The 20,734-nt window shown below is 29.8% G+C and overlaps 3 protein-coding genes across 19 annotated transcripts; all 3 read right to left on the reverse strand.

Moving 5' to 3' along the window:
* Positions 1 to 1,553: 1,553 nt before the first annotated feature.
* Positions 1,554 to 5,052, reverse strand: LOC103834559. Of its 17 annotated transcripts, none has more exons than XR_004450056.1 (7): positions 4,804 to 5,051; positions 3,805 to 4,216; positions 3,113 to 3,709; positions 2,440 to 2,587; positions 2,308 to 2,360; positions 2,188 to 2,221; positions 1,554 to 2,038 (listed from the first exon to the last, which is right to left on the reverse strand). XR_004450056.1 is itself a non-coding variant. In XM_009110627.3 (4 exons), exons 2-4 carry the CDS (start codon positions 4,192 to 4,194, stop codon positions 2,558 to 2,560), a joined length of 1,017 nt encoding a protein of 338 aa, XP_009108875.1. In that variant the 5' UTR covers positions 4,195 to 4,216; positions 4,804 to 5,051; the 3' UTR covers positions 1,554 to 2,557. The 17 variants fall into 17 exon arrangements, 2 of the variants coding, with proteins under 2 accessions (XP_009108875.1, XP_009108874.1); XR_004450053.1 differs by having other exon boundaries at positions 1,588 to 1,871; positions 1,967 to 2,038; positions 2,440 to 3,709; positions 4,804 to 5,052; XR_626512.3 differs by lacking the exon at positions 2,188 to 2,221 and having other exon boundaries at positions 1,554 to 1,824.
* A 288-nt stretch (positions 5,053 to 5,340) lies between these two features.
* On the reverse strand, positions 5,341 to 11,879 carry LOC103834560 (probable polygalacturonase At3g15720). The gene is made up of 9 exons (XM_009110629.2): positions 9,575 to 11,879; positions 9,331 to 9,462; positions 9,115 to 9,246; positions 8,826 to 8,996; positions 8,520 to 8,727; positions 8,327 to 8,408; positions 8,000 to 8,108; positions 7,747 to 7,860; positions 5,341 to 6,519 (listed from the first exon to the last, which is right to left on the reverse strand). Exons 1-9 carry the CDS (start codon positions 9,575 to 9,577, stop codon positions 6,172 to 6,174), a joined length of 1,299 nt encoding a protein of 432 aa, XP_009108877.1. The 5' UTR covers positions 9,578 to 11,879; the 3' UTR covers positions 5,341 to 6,171.
* A 577-nt stretch (positions 11,880 to 12,456) lies between these two features.
* On the reverse strand, positions 12,457 to 20,379 carry LOC103834561 (S-protein homolog 9-like). The gene is made up of 3 exons (XM_033276764.1): positions 13,063 to 20,379; positions 12,857 to 12,970; positions 12,457 to 12,656 (listed from the first exon to the last, which is right to left on the reverse strand). Exon 1 carries the CDS (start codon positions 18,753 to 18,755, stop codon positions 18,333 to 18,335), a length of 423 nt encoding a protein of 140 aa, XP_033132655.1. The 5' UTR covers positions 18,756 to 20,379; the 3' UTR covers positions 12,457 to 12,656; positions 12,857 to 12,970; positions 13,063 to 18,332.
* Positions 20,380 to 20,734: the final 355 nt, after the last annotated feature.

Raw genomic sequence — 20,734 nt, forward strand, 5'->3', positions numbered from 1 at the left:
CATACATTGAAAAGGTAAAAAATATATCTTTTTGAAACAATTTTTTTTTCTAGAACATGCATCTTTTAGGAACGGAGGGAGTATATAATATTATATAATATTAAACTAAATCCAAACAAAACTCCTCAATGCTAAACTCAGACCTAACTTTTGAATACTAAACCCAAAAATGCTATCACTAAACCCAAATGTAAACTCCCACCTTCCAAATACTAAACCCTAAATCCTAGTCACTAAACCCTAAACCCAAGTATAGACTATAAACCCAAATAGAATGGAACAAAATACATAGTATAGTATAAATTGGTAAGTAAAAAAAAACACTCTTTTTTAATCGTCAAATAGAACATACATAATACGGTCACTAAACCCAAACATCAACCCCCACCTTCCAAATACTAAACCCTGAATCTTAATCATTAAACCTAAACCCAAGTATAAACTCTAAACCCAAATAGTATAGAACAAAATAAATAGTATAGCACATATAGTTGTAAACAAGAAATTGATAAATAATAAATTTATCAAACAATCGATGGTACAATAATACAACAACCGTAGCATACTATTTAGTTTGGTACTTGCGAATTGTACAAAAATATAAGAATCGTACTATACTATAATTTTCTTTCACTACATATAGTATAGTCGACGAGTTCATCTTCTTCACATCTTCCTCTTTTTACAGACATGGTGATACACACATTCACTAGTCCAGAGTAATTATTCTTCATCATACCATATCAATACAACATACTATAACAATTTAAATAACAATGAAAAAAATCAAGATGAACAACATTGAAAAAAACTAAAAAAAAAGAAATTGTGATGTCACCTTGTTGTTGTCTACGGTGCCATCTTCTCCTCCAAACTCAATTCCACGAGCCCAAAATCCATATTATTTCTTAATCTAGTGGTTTGTGTTCGTATGTATAAAAAAATAGAGATTGGAGGAGAAGAGGAAGAAGAAGAGAAAGAGATGTGGAAGAATGATAACCACAATTTATTAAATTATTTATTTAATATTTCTTTTGATAAATAACTCTCAGCAGGTCACACAGGTTGAATTGAAGGGTAATATAGCATTATTACATAAAATACATGTACTGTAGATGAAAGTTACGGGTTTTAGTTATGTAGTGAATTATAATTTGTTTGAAGGTTATACAGCCAAATTTCCCTATATTATATGAGTTTTAATTTGGCCACATTAAAATTGGGAAAATAAACTTGTGGGATTTCAACAATATTATCAACATGGTAATCATTCATATGATAAGAGACCCATGTTATTACAAGTTTTTGGAGGATTTTACTTCCAACAAATATATCCCTCTCTCCTTTTGTTTTGTTCTCATTTAGTTAAGTAAAGATTTGTGTTGGGAGATTTAACTTTACAAGTTCACGTATATGCTTCATGAGAAACACAGTAATCCCAAAACTCTTTTAAGTGGCCATGCCAGGTTTGCTTTTGAATGCGTATTAGTAATTACATTACAAGGTCTAGTTAAAGTTATAAACTCGTTTTGATTCAGTGAGGAAGCAACTAGTTAAGACAACATTTTTTTTTTTTTTGTAACACAGTTAAGACAACATTTTAAATTGGATTTACGTGGAGAACCACAACAGATCTTTAAAGAAAGATTCCATACATTTGTTACAAATAGAATTAACGAATCCGGCTTTGGAACTTCATACTGCCATGTAAACAGAGTGGAGCTTGGAGAATCCACAATGCAAATCCGAATAACTAAGCAGCGAATGCTACCACTTCTTGCCTTTCAGAGTCCGAAGATATCTCAATCAAGTCTAACACATTGTCTGCGTTCATCCAGAAAATGTGTTGAGTCCTTATTCTTAAAGCAATTCTGAGAACACATCAGAACAAGGAATCAAGAGCACAGAATATAGTATTTTCACGTATGTGGATACAAATACCCTGTTCATGCCATTTAACTCTTACATCTCTCTCAGTCTCACCATGCCACAACGCTTATTCCCCAAAGAATGAAGAATGAGCGTCAAAGGAATATGCCTTTGGAAATAACAAAAAAGAAAAGAAAAATAACAGCAGTGTGGGCTACGTCTGGATATAGCAGAATTGCTTAGAACGGTAAAAATACTAAGACATGATAGCATTAACATAATGCAGTTCTACTGAAGCAAGCAGATCAGAAACAATACCAAAAGGAAGACACCGTGAGACGTAACGAATGAACTACAAAATACAGAGAAAATACTCGATCTTGACATGTTGTCAGCAAAATAATCCAATCAGACTGTGTAAATATATTTAAAGGAAACCTGCTCGAAAGCACAGCTTTAAAGCCCTGTGGACAAGTCCGACACCAGGACACCTGAAACAAGCCGCATAATCAAAAAGCGACAAAATAAAAATCAATTATGTTTTGAGAAAGAACATGTATGATATTGCACCATTCAGATGGCCATGGGAGAAGTCGAAAACCCCAGCATCAGAGTTAGACCTCTAAAAGCAAAAAGTCTGTATGCCACGAACAAAGCGATACTGTTCCAGGGATGATGAGTAGGAAACTCACACCGCTATGCAACACACTTCATAGAGCTACAAGTAGAAGCACTGAATATATCAGACACAAGTTTGGATATGCACTGAACCAAAAATCCACATATTACTGCTACTGACAAGGACAAGACGACTGACCCATCTTGTCACACAAGTAACAAGACGAGGTCAAGAATATCAACACACAAGTCTGCCCCCAAACGAGGAGCATGAAATTCACTATCTACAAAATCGACATCACAGAATAAAATACAGCACTAATAGAACAGCCCTTAAAAATATGATATCTCAGAGTATGTATACATGAATTTTGCTTTATTCTATTACAATAGAGGAAGCTAACTGAAATCTGACAGAGCAGTAAAAAAGAAAACCGTACCGAACCTCGTAAATTTTCATTCTAATCAGAGTCTCGGTACATACTTATATTCTGCTGTCTACACACTGGAAAAGAACACTATATGACAGTTGATTCCACATGTCAGGACAAAAAGAAAAAAGAATAAATGCTGATTGATACTAGCAAAATTGACTGCGTGTACCAGCAGATATCAAATTTCTTACCTCCATCAAATGTTCATCATCTGATATATTAAGAGAAAGACGTAGATCAGTTAACGACGTTTCTTGTTCCCAACTTAGTGGACCAGAAGCGAACAAGTCCCCCAAAGTACTCCGGTAAGTATATAGTTCAGACCTACAGGACCTTCTCGCTCCATCACCTCCTAATGAATGCTTCCGCCTTGCTTCTTCTTCCCCAACGCCACAATAAGATTCAGCATCGCTGCTACACGAGTCTGCCTGCTGGCTAAATCCATCTAGCATACAAGGTCGCATGTTACTCCCATCGTAACTAGTGGCGCTACAGCTACCAACTGAGCATGCATCGCTATCGTAACAATCATCAGCGACTAAGCTCTCACCAAGACCTTTTGATCTTACCCTGACCGTTTGGGGATTCTTGGAGGAAGCTTCCAGTGATCGTATCTTCTTGGTCTTTCCTGTGTATGATTCAGCACACTCAGACCAGTTGTGAGGTAACGGCCTCTTTAATACTCTAGGAGAGACAACACTAGGCTCGCGGAGAAGTATGCTTTTCATTTGAGGCTGCAGCTTTCGATCTGTTCCAGTGACTGTGGATGACTTCGCAGAACCTGATATCTGAAAAAAATTAATTACAAGACAGTTTAGTCAAAGTATTAGCTCATAAGCAAATTAGTTAAAGATCATTTCAAACAAAGAACGAATAACGTTACCTTTCCAATAGCAACCCATCTCTCATCTTGCCACGACTGTCGGACCCTGACGTTTGCCTTGTGAAACGTAAACTCAGCAGGAGTCCCAAGCAACCGAACCACATAGTACTTTCCAGATAACTCTTCACGAACAGTGGCAGCTTTCCAGGAGAAATCATCAAGAACTTCCACCAATTCACCGCTCTTCCATCGCTCTACGTCCACTTGGGGAGGACACGGCCTAATCATCTTCCTTGGAGCTCTCTCCACCACTGCATCCTCGTTGAAAGAGTAGTACCTAACACTGTAGGTGTGTCCATTACCAGAGATAATCTCAGCGCATCGCCACGCACCATAAGGCGCCTCTTTGCTGCTAAATACCTCAACTCTACTTCCTTTTCTGAATCTCATGATAACTAAGCCAACTTAATACCTGCAAAAACAAAAATATACATATATTAGCGCTCATTTAAAAGCATACATTGTTTAGGATGTTGAAAAAAGACACATTCTTAAGCAGTTACTTTCCTGACTAAAGCTCAATCAAACAAATGTTCCAAATAAACAGAATCAAATTAAGATGAATCAATTTGTAAACAGAATTAAAGAAACAAACAAAAAAAAAATCAAGATCAATTCAAACTTAATTCTTCAGATAGCAGAAGATCATACATACATTGTTTAGAATGTTGAAAAAGAAAAACACAATCTTAATAGTTATTATCCTGATCAAAGCTCAGTAACAAAGATTTCAACAAAGGTTCCAAATAAACTCCTCTTAAAAACGTGTTTGCTTGATTTAAGAATCTGAAATCAAATTAAGATGAATCAGTATAATCATTCGTAAAAACATAATCAAAGAAACCAACTAACCGAGATCAATCACATGAAATACAAAACGAATCAAAGATCAATTCAAACTCAGCTCCAAATTAACTAGCGAAGAATCTCGATCAAAGGGATGAACAGTAACATGGAAACAACAGAAGATAAGAAAAAAATCGAGCAAGGGATCATCACCTTCTGGAATGTTTGGATGATGAGATAATCGCCCGAAATTTTCGAAAATTCTCTTTGATTTTTCTTAAATGATTGTGATTGAAATATTGGAAGAGGAATTGGGGATTAGGGTTTCGAGTAATGTAGATATGGAAAGAAGATTGGGCGTTACGAAATTTATATTTCTTTTGGTTTTTGTTTATTTCTGTAAACCAGAAAATAGGAGACAACCCATACATTAATGATGTTTGACTCGCTTGTTTAGTGCGTGCTCACGCGCGTTAATTGTGTTCTTGAGTTTTTCGATACGCGTTTAAAGGCAGCTTCAACATAGATCAATAAGTGGTTTAATAAAATCAACTTACAATATGTGGTTTGACAAAAAAAATTTTTTGCACAAATTGATATGTATGGTGTACACTCAAGTCTATCTGGTTTTGCTTATGTAATATATTAAAAGCCAGTCATGTGCCAAGCCTAACGAAACATTCATCTTATATCCTCAAGAATTTTGAAAAAAAATTATATAAATAGATTCCAAAATTTGTAAAAAAAAAAAATTTTAGGCCACCAAATTATTAAAATCTTTATTAAATCGTCTAAAGACCCTAATATCTCAGAGCCGACCTTAAATATATTTAGTGAATTTTAAAATTGGTCACTACAAAATTTACGTGAAAAACGTATAATACCAAAGTTAACACTATATACTATTAAAAACTAGGATGATGATTTCCACACTGTAATGTGATTTTCACACTGTAATATTCTATTAAATTTTCCTGAAAAACGTATAATACCAAAATTTACATGAGATATCATTGATAGCCTAGTGGTTTCAATGAGATTCTCGCACACGACTGTCAGAGGTCGCAAGTTCGACTCTCTGTCAGCGAGACGGTACTGAAATCTCTCTAAAAAAATCTTGTCGCAGATAGCCCATGGATTTCTATGGTGCTAATGGGATTTGAAAAGGTAAATACTTTGAGGGATTACAGACTTTACAGTGTAGATAAGGATCCTGAGAAGAAGACAAACCAGATTCTAATTTTGAACTAAATTCGATCTGGTCGAACCATATTCAACTGTAACCAAAACAAACAATTATTCGGTTCAGTTTTAAATACATTGATAAGCAGATAATAATGTTACTGTTCTAATGTATTAAATGGGTATAATTTGAAAGCTGATGTATTAAAGTGGATAAAATAATTAGTTAATGCATTAAAGTGGATAAAATTAGTTGAAGTATTTTGATAAAAAATTTCCTTTATTATTTTATTATTATTGTTATTATTATTATATCTCTCGACTGTAGGTTTAAAGATTACAAAATGACTTCTGTGTGTTCAAGTCCGTTTATGAAATACCAAGAATGGCTTAATTAAATTATAGAAAAGATAAGAACGGTCGAGCTTGAGCATGCGGAGCAGAAGCTTGAGGAAGCTGTGCATGAGGTTGATCATACTGTGATGGAAGTTCCGGACTCGGTGATGGACCTTGAAGATCTGCATGATTAACACACTTCATATCAATGTTGACAAAGCTGCTAGTCACATCTGCGAAACGGCAAATTGCGCTGGGACTTGTTTGTGGAGATGAAGAAGTAATGTTGATGTGTTCCAACACGATGTTACCACAACCTATTTTATCACAATCTAGTTTTATTGCAATGGGTTGCGCACATGTCCCTCTGAAGTATCTAAAAGTTACATCGCTCACTTTCACAGCACTTCCCTGAAAGGAGTCAAACAACATAACTACATTAACGCATTTACACAAAAAACGACAACATAAATACATTTTTAATATGTACTAGATTTGGACCCGCACAACCGTACGGATACTAATTTTCAGGTTAATATATATTTTACATAATTAGAATATATTTTTAAGTTACTTATATAATTAAATGTTTATATATAATTATTTTAAATATAACAATTTGATAGTTTTCATGCTGTAAGTTAATTGATTATTTCAAATCATCACATATATTTGGTATTTTTTATTATATATATTTTAAAATTATTTTTTATTGAATTATTATGATCATGATCCGTAATTCAAATCGCTAGATTTTCTTTATCAATATTTTTTATGTTTATTCATTTAAGATAATAACTATATATATCAATAAAATTTTAAGAAAAGTTAATTTTATATATGAATTATCTAATTTACTAATGTTAACCCGTTTTACCAACATATTATATTTCTAGCATAAATTTTTAATGTTTATGAAAATAAAATATATTAATTTATCAGTTTAAAATAATTTTATCATATTTAGTTAAATACGATGTTTTATTTTAAAATGATAGATATAACTATAAAACAGTAAAATTAGTTAAATATAATGTTTATAAAAGATAACTGAGTGTATATATATATATTAATGTATAATAACATTAATTTCATTACTAATTACAAAATTAGTGAAACTATTTATATACAATTTTTGATAATTAAGATATTGTTATAATGTTTTTCAACACATTTTTAAAAAAAATTAAATATATATATATATATATATATTTTAAATTAAAAGATATCAAATTATATTATGATTTAAGTAGTTAAAAGATTATATATTTAGCATTAAGGAAATATATTTAATAAAAAATTTAAATGATGATCCAAATAAAAATATCACACATGAATCAAGGTAAGTTTGTTAACCAATCCGGATTTTTAGGAGTCAATATTATATTAGAAATGATATATTATTAATCTATATTATTGGTAATAAATAAATGATAACTTATTTCTAGTGATGGTTTTTTTAAAAAAATCACACATGAATCAAGGTTGTGACTTCTATTTTAATATATAAGATATCTTTTTATGAATGTGAAATTTAGTAATTAAATGAATGAAGCTTGGCCAAGAAAATAATAATCACAGTCAATATTATCACATCAAATACCATATATAAGAACATGAATAAAAAATAAAAATTACCTTTGCATATTTATAAAAATCATCATCGTATTGCTGATCGATTATGATGGGGAATTTGGTATTTATCAGCGTAATATCTTCGTACCAAATATTTTTGGCATATCCTCCTCCTCCCTAAGAAATTATGTAACATCTAATAAATTACATATATATATATATATATTGTTATGATATTTTTTGAATTATATATATATATATATATATTATTTATTGCCTATGATATGCTCATTCTTTTATACACGTAAAACCTTACCGGCCAAGTCTTGATTCTTGCGGCATTATCAGCGCCAGTGAAGGTACAATGTTGTACATGTACGTTTTCTACCGTTTCAGTGGCTCCTCCTTCCCCCAAACTCCCTATACTGTTTTAAGAAAAAAAATATATATAACATTTCACTGTTAAAAAATATATAATTTTTAGACCAAAAAAATATATATATAATTTCCCTTCGATCAAAGCCATTGTTTTATCTAAATTGAGCTTACAGTAGTTTTTTCCGCACTCCCACGCACGAATAGTAATGTGATTTTATCATTTTACCAGAAAAAAACTATAATATATAAAATTATATGTGCGAACCTTATGCCATGGCCTGGACCACAGTTCACATTGGTTATGTTGATATCGGATGAACCAGTTTTAATCGCAATACAATCATCACCTAATAGGTAGAAAATCATATATGTATATGTGTATATATATACATATAGCTCACAATAAGAAAACTAGGTATATCATAATTTTCTCGTAATCAAGACAAAAATGTTAATACCGGTTTGAATTGCCGAGCTGAAGATATTGATTTGTTGTGAAAGAGAGATATCAATGCCATCCGTATTTGGACTGTTTGCAGGTGCTATGAGATGAAGATTTGATAAAGTTGCTTGGATGCAATTACTAATTGAAATGTGATTCTTTGGACTATTTCTTTGAGTTAGTCCATTATATATAAGGTTGTTACATCGATTAAATTGCAGTGCCTGCATAAACAAAGATAAAACCCTCAGACAAAACAATTAATGTTTTATGATTGCATCTAGACATCTTAAACTCAACTTATTGAATAGCTTTGAAGTACCTGTGGTCGGGAGTCGAACTTAACAGTAGACCACCAACTTTCCCCATGGGGATCAAGGAGACCAGATCCAGTGATAGTGAGGCCTGACACCTTATCGAAAGATAACCAGTTTTCTGGTTTGTTGCTTCCCCAATCCTTAACCAGCTTTGGCGCTTCAATTTTTCCATCAATCTTGCAAAAACAAAAAGATAATACATGTGAATCATGAATATTGTAATCATTAGGTCACAACAAGTTGATTTTCAGATTAATGAGTTGATTCTTAACATTCTTTCTAGCTAGTAAATACCTGAATATGAGGATTACTAGCTACACAAGGGCCTTGAAACACTTGTGGTAGTAAGGTATAAACTTCGTTGGCATGAATTACTAGAGATTTTGACTTTCCTGCACATAACGCTTTCCATGCGTCTTGAATCGCCTATTTCAAAAAATATTTGCAAACGATCATTTAATCATGTAGTTGAAATGTTTTAGTTGTAAATGAGTTTGTATAAGCAGTTACTTGAGATTGATCAGCGTTTGTATTGCCAGAATCTGATAGAAAATCTCTCACGCTTATAAATTCAGAATCGCTATCTCCATAGTGCGCATAAAACGATGATACTAAAAGCACCGAAATCAGTAGCTGGAAACCCTAATAACAGTAACAATAGTTATGATATATATATATATATGTATCCGTAAACAAAAGTGAAACAATGAAATACATGAATGAAAATTTGAAGGGGTATATATTTTTGTCTCACCATTTTTTATCTAACTGATTAGAAAATAGTTATTTTGTTTTTTTTTCTTAGTAAAGATAATATTGAGATATTGTGTGTTGTATGCATATATATATACACATAAAGGTGTGAATACGTAGTTGTTCTGGTATATAAAAGATATATTTGATTAGTTGTATAATTTGGAAACGAAATATTTTGTCAAAAAGAAGTAAATAAGTTTGAACAGAATACATTAAGTTACTATATTCTTACATATATATATTCCTAAAAATGTTACTATATTTAGGAATATTATATTCCCTTTTTTAATCGGAAGGAATGTAAAATAAAGTTATTATATTCTTATCCTCATGGATTGACACTACTTAACACTTAAGCTAGTCTGTGGTATACTGGTATAGGTGCGCGGGCATAATTATTTAACTAACTATGATATGCCCGCTCTACGGACGGAATGATAATTTTAAAATAATTTAAATAGTTAAAATAAATATTTTTGATTTTTGTTTAATATTTGTTTTTATTTTAAAATGTTTTATTCTATATTAGTATGAATCATTATTTTAGTTTTCTTGCTTTGAATTTTAAATAGTTAGAGTAAAACTATTCATTTGCTTTGAATTTTATTTTGGTTTAGAACCATTAAAATTTATAACTTTTAAGGGTATTAGAAAATTTATCTTTCAAAATTTTTTGTTCCTCCTCGTCCCACATCGTATTTGTAAATATATAACTAATTATTTATTTTCGAATAACATAATCGCATTTGCACAATACTGTAACTTTCAGAAATGGTTGGTGATCAAAATAGTTATTAACAAAGTACAAAAAAATTGTCTATATTATAGTTGTCTTTGGATGTTACATGCTAATACATGATGCTTAAAAATCTCTATCATAGTTGTCTTTGGAAGTTTTTCTCATATAATCTACGAAATACGCTTGCATGATCGTTATATCATCAATCTATTACAAATGCATTTTGTTTTTATGTATAAACTAACAATGCTTCTTGGTGAGAAAATACCGAGCTGCTGAAAACAATGTCTCTCGCCTGGTGATGGAGCTGGAAAAAAGTTAAAGAGATTGAAAGTCTCAACGAAGTGTCACCCTCCCTCTTGAAATTAAATTTTCCTTTAATGCAATCAAATGTGGATTTCTTCCCTCTAATAGATCGAAAGTATCAACGAAGTGCATACATAACAAATAAAAAGATACTGAACCTTAGATAGATTAAAAACCCCTAGCTTAATAAGATGAATGATAAGACTTGGAGTCCTAACACAATTTTGCTTAACGTCTTGCAAAGATTAATTCTTGCAAACACCTAAGTTGTCATATACTGAAAAGTTCTCTACTGATATCTAAATAAGCTTCAAATTAAGGTTAAATATGAGTAAGAAACTGAAGCAAAGCCATACTGTTAGCAGAGCCGGCTTGAGCACATGATTATGAAACATTTGATTGGGACCCCCACCTTGTGGAGCCCCCCGGTTAACAATTTATTTTTCAAAAATTACTGGTTTCTATATTTATTTATATATTTATATATTCATATAATTATATATAATGAAAATGTAAAATAAAAAGTAAAATATATTTTTATTATGCATAAATTTAATAGAAAATATTAGATTTTGGATTATTATAATTTAAAATGACCAAAACTATAATAAAAAGAATATTATTTTTATGGTAACTGAAACTAATAACTTTTTATTTAAATAAAATATGTAATTCCAATAAAGTTTTCTCTATAAGAAAATTATTATCAATTTCAAATCAATTTTTTTTTTTTTTTTGAATAGGACCCCAAGTTGGTTTCAAATCTCAGGACCAGCGTCGTGGTTTGTTGTTTGCCAACTTCATGTGTATTTCTGACATGTTGAACGTACCGGTATACTACAGTGGTGATTTGATATCTTTCGAACATCTAAAGATGTGGTTAAGGTGAGTATATGATGTTTTTCATCACTTCGTTCATAGTGCCTATTTATTTACTTGTCTTAGGTTGATTAACGCGTTCCTCGCCTAATTCACTTTCGTGTAAAACATTACTTACATTATACAGCTGTTTGAAAGATTGTGTTGTATCCCTAATCTGTTAAATGATTACGAATAAACTTCACCTCACTGAACCTCTGTTTATGGGATGCTCTGTTTTAGGTGTCCTACTGATATATTTGTCCCATAACCATGGCTGGTTGTCGTCATATCCGGGCCTCCGGCTATAGGTTCAGGTGGACAAAAAAAAAAGTGGTAAAATGGTTAACTGTTCTTGTGGCTGTAAGATGAAAAAAATGTTTATCTTTTTGTTTCTTGTGGGACCGTAAAGAGGTGGTGTAGTCATTAAGATTGTGAGTGCTTTCTTGAGAAGTTAAACTCTGAGGTTTGTTGCTATGACTCTTATCTTTCTCAGGTATTGTTTTCTTAACCATCTAAGCAAAAGTCCGGGGTCAGGTGGTCAGTAGCTGGAGATTGTTTAGGAGAGAATTCTTGGTAGAATTCTTAATTTGCAATCCTTTGCCGCACGTTCATCACAATGCACCATTGTCTTCTAAAATATCCAACAACTTCGGAATCAATGGCAGAACATAAATTAGAATGTCATTATGTTGGTATTATAAGCAAGTGGGTGTATTAGTACACATAGTACTGGACGTTCATTTTAGTGTTAACAATTATTAACTTAACGATCACTGTACAGTAAAATCTATCCGACTTGCTGTCTGGTCGTTCTAACACCGCTGTTGCAGTCTCCACCGCCTGACGGTTTCCCATTTCACGGCGGAGAAAAGTAGGAGATAAAGGAGTTAGAATAAGCTAAACGAAAGCTACTGGGGAAATAAACAAACGAAAGCTACTGGGGAAAAAAAAAAGATAATCAAGACCTGAACAAATGGTCTTACAAAAATATTTGGATAAAAAAATTTAATAATCAATTCCTGAACAAAGTGAAACAGAATCAACAAACCACACAATAATCATCTCTCGAATATTTAAAGATTTTAATGCTGGAGTTACCTTTGCGTCGAGGAGGAGCATTCAAATTCCTGAACCTTAGGAGGCGGACCTCGACGGTGGAAATACAACAACCATACTTCAAATCAGTGAGGAGGACAGAAGAATTAGCAATTTTCCAGGACATATTTTTTAAAAAGATAATTAATGAGGAGAAACAACTGATGAATCTCACAGGACAAAACATACTCTTTTATATTAAATGGAAACCTTTATCATCATTCAAATCAAAAATCTAAAAAAATTCAAGAAATAGATTGAAGATCATGAGTTTTGTACCTTTGCGTTAGGATGAGCATGTCTATACACATAAGCTCAATCCTCGCTTCACGTACCTAGCCTCCCAAAATAGGCGGACCTCCACTGTGGTGGTCCAATGGCCATCCCTCAAGTCTGCGAGGAAGAGAGCGGAGTTAGTCAGAACGTGTAGAAATCTATAAGATGGAGAGGCATGAATAATATGAGTTTCGATGGAATGAGATAACCTATTTATAGTGGTGATTCACACAATAGCAATAATGGGGATACATTGAATGACGGATCGTGTGAAGAGTGGTAGATGTTGTTGATGAGGGTGTTAAAGACGACGATTGGATGAACTGATTCTCGTAACGTTTCCAAGAATTTATTTAAAGGTGAGTTGGAAGTCAATCAAAAGACACCACCGCCGGGCTCTAACAGGCTATCGCCGGAAACAATGGCTTCACGTATTACAGATGGAGATTTGATGCCGGTTAGATGAATGATCGAGCTTTCGTCGAAAAAAAACTTTTTTTTTGGCGACGCAAAGAGAAGAGGAAAACGGAGGTGTCGTTTTCTGAAAAAGGAAGCCCAGCAAGTAACAATATCACAGAGCCCGTATATGCTAAGAAAAAATCCCATCCGAATTCAGATTAATGAAGCTCTACGTTTCGGAAGAACCGGGACACGTGTCATCACTACGTAGCACGACTTTTCTAGCTGGACGCTGAGGTGGCAGCACATGAGTGAAGCAAACATATATATATATATATATGTAGATAGTTATTAGTATATTTTTTATGATTTAAACATGACAATAATTTATTTTTTATATTCTTAATCATTTTAGTTTTCTTTGATTTTTTATTTCAGTTTACGTCTTCTTAGTACAAAGAAAAACTATAAAACTATGAAACCATGAGATCATAATTATATATCAAATATTACACACAATAAAATAAGAATGTGAATTTCTTTTTTGGACAACGAAGAATATGAACTTTTGGTCTCTCTTAGTCTACTTTGTATTTTTGAACCAGAAAAATGTATTAAATTACCAAAAAAAATTGAAACACACAAATCCAAGTAAAAATAAAATAAATAAAAAGTAAATAAAAAATAAAGTTCGATGAAAATTTAGAAGAAAACTTAAAAAAAAACAAACAAATTGAGATAATGATAATAATTCATTGGTTTACTTGATAAATATATACATTGAGTTATCGAAATATTCATAAGTTACATTTAATAAACAAAAAAAAAGATAATGATATTTTTATTATTATTATAGTTAATTATATAATGATAAATCTAATTATTCATTAACAATATATCTACTTTAGCCGTTTTAGAGATTAAACAATTAAACGCATGTTCATAACACATAAATAACTCTCTAAACTTAATATCAAAGCATAAGTTTTCTTATAAATTACACGGTAATAAAACAAATAAGTGAAATACTGCCATTAAATAATTTAGAATAATTAATTCATAATTCCAAACTGCATGTAACAAAACTGATTTGCTTCCTAGTCTTTTAAACTCAACAAAAGAAAGAAAAACATAAAACTCCAACTAAACAGAAAACAAATATCGAAAGTACATAAATATAGATATTAAAAACTCAAATAAAATCTAAAGCCAAAGAGAGAACTAAGCTTTGATGTTGTTCATATAGCCGTTAATGCAAACAACTCCACCAATAATATTGTTTGACAAAAAAATATTGTTTGATCTGAACAAAATGATTGAACCACTAAAAAGAGAACATTCACATCAGAATGAAAGTGACAAATACATAAAAACACAATGCTTTGGGGGTATCAAACACAGTTAGTGTATGCTCTAACTAGAGACGTTACCAATAGAAACACTTAATAATTATTGATCCTATAAATTATTTATCGTCTACGGATCCTGAAGCACATGCTTCACTATATACTTAATAGTTAATACTTAGCTAGATACTTTTGACCTTTTCATATTTCTGTAATCATATTACTACATTGGATATCAAAATATCTTACTTATTAAGCATTAAATATTTTCAAAATTTTAATTTATATACAAATATTGAAGTCTTGTAAATTAGTGCAGCATTCTTATTTGTAAACTAGATCTTTTTTCCGCGCTACGCGCGGATTATGCAATATAAATTTTTTTACGGTCCCTATTTTATTTTCATGTACTTTTAATAGCTTTGTATAATTTCGAACCATTAACCAAATCATTTCTAAAGTAATAAATTAGATAAATATAAATTGCTTTTTATATTATTGTCATATTGGATGTGCTATTAGTCTTTTATGCTCTTTATGTTTTGATTCTACTTCTAAGCATTTTAATTTGACTGATTTGTTTCTTCTGAATTGTTGATAACATCTATGGTGAAATCCAAAGTAAATCTTGTTCATGATGTTTAAGTGAGTGACAACTTTCATGCATTATTCAAAAAATAATAATTTGCAGAATCAGAGATGATAATGCACTTCCCCTTTCACCTTTATTGATGTTTGGTTTAATGTTTTGGTATCAAAAATTTTGATTTTCTTATATTGAATGTTTTGCAATTGTTTAAATTTTGGTGATTGTTCATCCTATACACAGAGACGCAGAAAATGTCAAACAGGGAAATAATTTTAGATTAAATCATTTCTTATATTTCTTCTTCAATTTTATTGATTTGTATTTACATATTTTACAGAAATTTTACAAAAACAATTCTGCATTATAATTTTAAGGTTTACTTCTTACATAATATATACTTGTCTAACAAAATAAATACTTTTTGAAATTTAAGTGTTTAAATACAATTTTTTTAAAAAATATTTAATAGTAGATATGTGTTGTCAGCGGCCAGACGTAACAACTGATTGTAAGTTGGACATATAATATGTATGAATGTTTTGGGTATATTTTGTTTTACTTAGAGTATTTTTGTAGTTTGAATAATTTAAACATATATTACATGAAATCGAAAGGGGTATACGGAAGCGGGTACGTGGAAACGGGTATGCGGAAATGGAACCGTATGGATGCATAGAAGCGAGAATTTTCAAAACATTAGGAAGCGGATACGTTTTGGAAACATATATCCAAATATATATATATATACATATTAAATATAAGAAAAATTTATAAAACTTATGACTAAAATATTTTATTCAAATTAAAAAAAATTCTTCATTTATAATCATTTATTATAATTTTGAAAATATAAATAAATTAACTTCAAAAATTATTACCCAATTAATTATTTTAAAATTTTCATAAATAATTAACACAATATATTTATACATATATGTTATATCTCTAATAAGAATTCAGGGCATAAATATTATTTACTGTATTAGTTTTAATATTTGCAAATTTTTATTTTTTTTTATTTAAGTATTAATAACTTTTTGATTTTATACAAAAAAACAAAAAAACATGATTTTATATTCTATGTATTGTGTTTTCTTAAACGGGAACATGATAGTAAAACGGAATAGTAAGCTCCCGACATGTTTTTAAATAGGAGATTTTTGAATCTTTTTGGAACCAAAATTTCGTAAACTTTCACAAAATTCTGATTCCGGTTTCGAAACGGAAAGCATATTTCCAATGAAGCTTCTGTGCAACCTATATTTAAACTCATATATGAATGTGGTATTAGTCTTTATTTATTGTAATTTGGATTACAAAAAATTCAGACCGATTATGTAGGTTGAATATTTTGTTTTAATTTAAATAAAAAATTCTTGTAAAATTTAATAGAGGAAAGTAATATTTTGTGTTAAATGAGAACAAACACCATTTATTAAGACATAGTTGATGAGTAACACATGGATTATATATACATATGTTAAAAGTTTATGTCACTAAATAGTTTTAGACGTAACTTGAAGGGTGAATAATTTGTCGAAAATTATGCTATAAGACATTTTATTTTAATTTATTATTATAATGAGCGAAGATAAATTTTAATATGTGCATAGAGAAATCGCTAAATTATGTGATTGACTAATCAAATTTATTGAAAAGTAGAATACCGCCGCATTATAAGCATATTGTATATTCAATTTTTTTGTGATTTCATGTTTAATATATTTTTTTAATATTTTTTCCTTTGTATTTTTTCTTTAAAGTAAGATTAATATGCACATAGTTTTCTACTATGTTTTTTGTTGCTAAAATATTCTCTTATTTAGTTGACAATTTAGTTCCGTAACACGGAAGTGTATTTGATTATTATGTTTGGTGTTTCCTAAAAGTTCAAATATGAATACTTTTTTCGAGAATAAAAAGGTAGATATTGATTAACACTTTTGTTCATTTTATTGTTGACCTCCACATATCTATTGCGTATTGTTTTGTAATAGTGCATTTGTGTGTTTAAATATTTCTCTTATTTTTCTTCTTGAGCTTCTAGTAATATCTATAGAGTTTAGCATCAACACGTATGTGGTTGTGGTCACTTTAAATGTGGTTGTGTGCAATAATTAAGGGACACCTCCTACAGCACCTCTAAACTCACATTCACCCGCACCACCATTTTCGCCAACTTTACTTCCGTAACCACTAGCATGCTCACCTCCTCCACCGCCTCCGCTACCATCATGTTGTAGCCCTGAAATCTGTGGTTCAGCCAGTCTCACTAAACCTTCCAAACCGGCCACCTAAGATATACCAGCGACAGACTTTCAGTACAAGGAGCGTATCTTGACAACCAGAAGGAATTTCTCTATGGAACTAATTTTACAAGAAAACTAGATTTTTATAACTCTGGTGGAAACACTCAATTTGCATTTTTTTTTTTGGGGGGGGGGGGGGGGGGGAGACTTGCTTTTTTTTTGGTTTCGAAGGAAAACAAGAACATGAATTTTTGTCAGGAAAATAAAAAAAATCAGTTTTGGTGAAAAAAATAATTTTGCGGTTTAAAAAATAATTTAATTTTTAAGTTTTGGCGAAAAACAAGATTTTGGTACAAAACAAAATTATGAAAATTTTAGCGAATTTTTTTTCCTTTTGCGGTTGTGATATAAAAACATAATTTATTATGAGAAATTTTAATTTTGCTATTTTTGTATAGAAAAATTGATTTTGCATTTTTGAGGAAAAACATGGATAAGTTTTGCTGGAAAATTTAATTTTGTGGTTCTTACAAAACAAATTGATGTTTTGCGATTTTGATAGATTTTTTTGTTGTTGTTGCAATTTTAGCAAAAAATACTATTGTTATAATTTTTATTTATTTTGCATGTTTGGCTAAAATTAATTAATTTTATTGAATTACTATTGTTTTAGTGTTATTGTAAATTGACAATCGTTTTTGATGTATTTATAATTAAATTTAACGTGTTTTTAATGTGTCATAGGAACAAATTTATGAGTATGAAATGAAGTGAATATAATTATATTTAATTCATTTTATTAAAATTATATAAATATGTCTTTATTTATGTTATTAGAAAGAGACATCGAAAGTCTCAATTGAGCAATAAGTTACATATATGTTTAATTTGTCCACTTAATAAATTGGTGAAAGGGCTTGGGTCGACCAGTTGTACTTTAATTTGGGAGAATCTTTACCATGTGAGATATATATACCATCTTCTCTTGCATCCCAAAAGTTTTTCCTACCATAGTGGACAATGAAACCACCACCTGTATATGCCCTAAAGATTGCATAGAACTTGAAACCAGGTCCCTGCCATAAGGCACAATTGACTTTAGTCGTGAAAATACTTTCATAAAAACTGAATTCATAGGTTTGTCCAGGACTCAACAAATGATAGCCTAGATCATCATCGTGCGTTAGACAATGGACCCTGAGAATGTTGTTCGGATTAAGAGAGTTTATAAAATGGACCGAGTCTTTGTCGTAAGACTCTCCGTTACTCAACTCAGCAGACAATGCAATGACAATCAAAAAGCATGAAAGGGGATTCATTGTTTTGATTTGTCGATGTGTTCTATATTTTTAGGTTGATATATAGGAGTACCAAAAGGATAAAACTCGTGAGTTATTTAAAGTATGTCATGAAGTGATGCTCATGCATTCAGTCTCCGTTGCATGATCTTCTTAAGAGGGTAATATCTATTTTATTTAAATAAAAGTCACAATTTCCTTTCAAGTGTGATTTTTATGTTGGACCATCATTAAAAACATTTATTAAATATTTTGATAAGACTAGTAATATATAGAATTTTTAAGCAACTTTAATAATAATATCTTTTGACATCTTTTCATTTAAATATATATATATATATATCTAATTTCGAAGAAATCTGTTTAAAAAAGATTTTAACAAGATCTTAATTTCAAAAATTATATGTAAATATTTTCACTAATTTTGTGATTAGTTTTGAAATATTATTATACATTAATATATTCATTTATCATTTTAAAAATGAAAATAAATATTCTATCATATTTTTATCTATCATATAATCACTATCAATCATATTAAAAAGAAGTTATTATGTTGATCTAACTATTTTAACAATATCATAATTTTCAAAACGTTTGTATAAATATTTTCACTAATTTCATAATTATCAATGAACTATTATTATGCATTAATATATATACAGTTATTGTTTATAAAATTTAAAATAAAAATTCTGTCCTATTTTTATCTATTTTATAATCATAATCAATCATGTTAAAATAAAAATATTATTAAACTACATATGATAAAATTATATTAAATTGATAGATTTATAAATTTTATTTTCATAACAGAAAATATTTATGGTAAAAAATATAATACGATGACAAAACGGCTAAAGATTAGCAGACTACAATACATGTTTAAGAATTAGCATATTTTAGACTTTTGTATATACAATAATATATTATATAAAATAAATAAACGTAAAATATTACTAAAAGAAAAATCAGTTTTGAAGGCGGGTAAAAGTTTCACATAAATTAAATACAAAATAATTTTCAAATATTTTTTTCATGTACATATTAATTTGTTTAATAACCAAATGCAGATAAATATAGAAAAATAAGCAACAAATAAATGTGACGGTTTTAAACAATTGATTATTTACAAAATGTAAACTGTAAATGATTGTATTTGAAATAATTATATAAACATTTAAATATATGATTAAAATTAAAAATGTATACCACTAATGATATAAAATAAAAAAAATATATATATATAGCTGAAAATAACACCCATGCGGTTGCACGGATCAAGATCTAGTATTTACCTTCAAACGAAAAGTAGTCAATGTTCACTTTTGTAATTGTGAATATATATTAATGGCGTAATTGTGTTTTATTTTCCACTTGTACATATATATATGGTAAATGTAATTTTAATATATTGAGAACTTTGGTCAGAAATAAATACAAAATTTCATAAAAATAAAATAAAAATTGACAGTTTCTAACGTATTAAATCTTCTATACAAATCATAAACTTTCAATATACTAATGTTTGACTAGTAGTTTTGTAAATATTATTAGAGAACATGTTTACATGAATCGTGTATTATTTGTAAATGCTACACGATATAACAATAGTTTAATGGTTTCATTAATTTTTAAAAATAATACTAACATTTAAAAAATCAAAGCTTAAGACTTTAATTCACATGAGATTTTAAAAGGCTAAACAAAATAAAGCAAAATAGCAAAACAAAAATTCAGTTAAAAGGAATCAACTTGATAAATAACTTTTTTTTTGAAAAAGTAACAGAAAATATATCAAATCATTGTTTTAGTTTACTATATTTAAAATGTAAACAAAAGTTATTTTGAATCATAATAATCTAAGGGCATCTCCAATCCAACACCAATTTTCCTTTCAAAACAGAGTAAAAGAAGTATGGAATAAATAGTACTCTAATCCTACTATATTTCCCGCTCCATAATGAGATTTACTCATAAATAGAATAATTTATTTATTT

This window comes from Brassica rapa, chromosome A08, assembly GCF_000309985.2.
Source record: "Brassica rapa cultivar Chiifu-401-42 chromosome A08, CAAS_Brap_v3.01, whole genome shotgun sequence".
NCBI classification, from domain to species: Eukaryota; Viridiplantae; Streptophyta; class Magnoliopsida; order Brassicales; family Brassicaceae; genus Brassica; species Brassica rapa.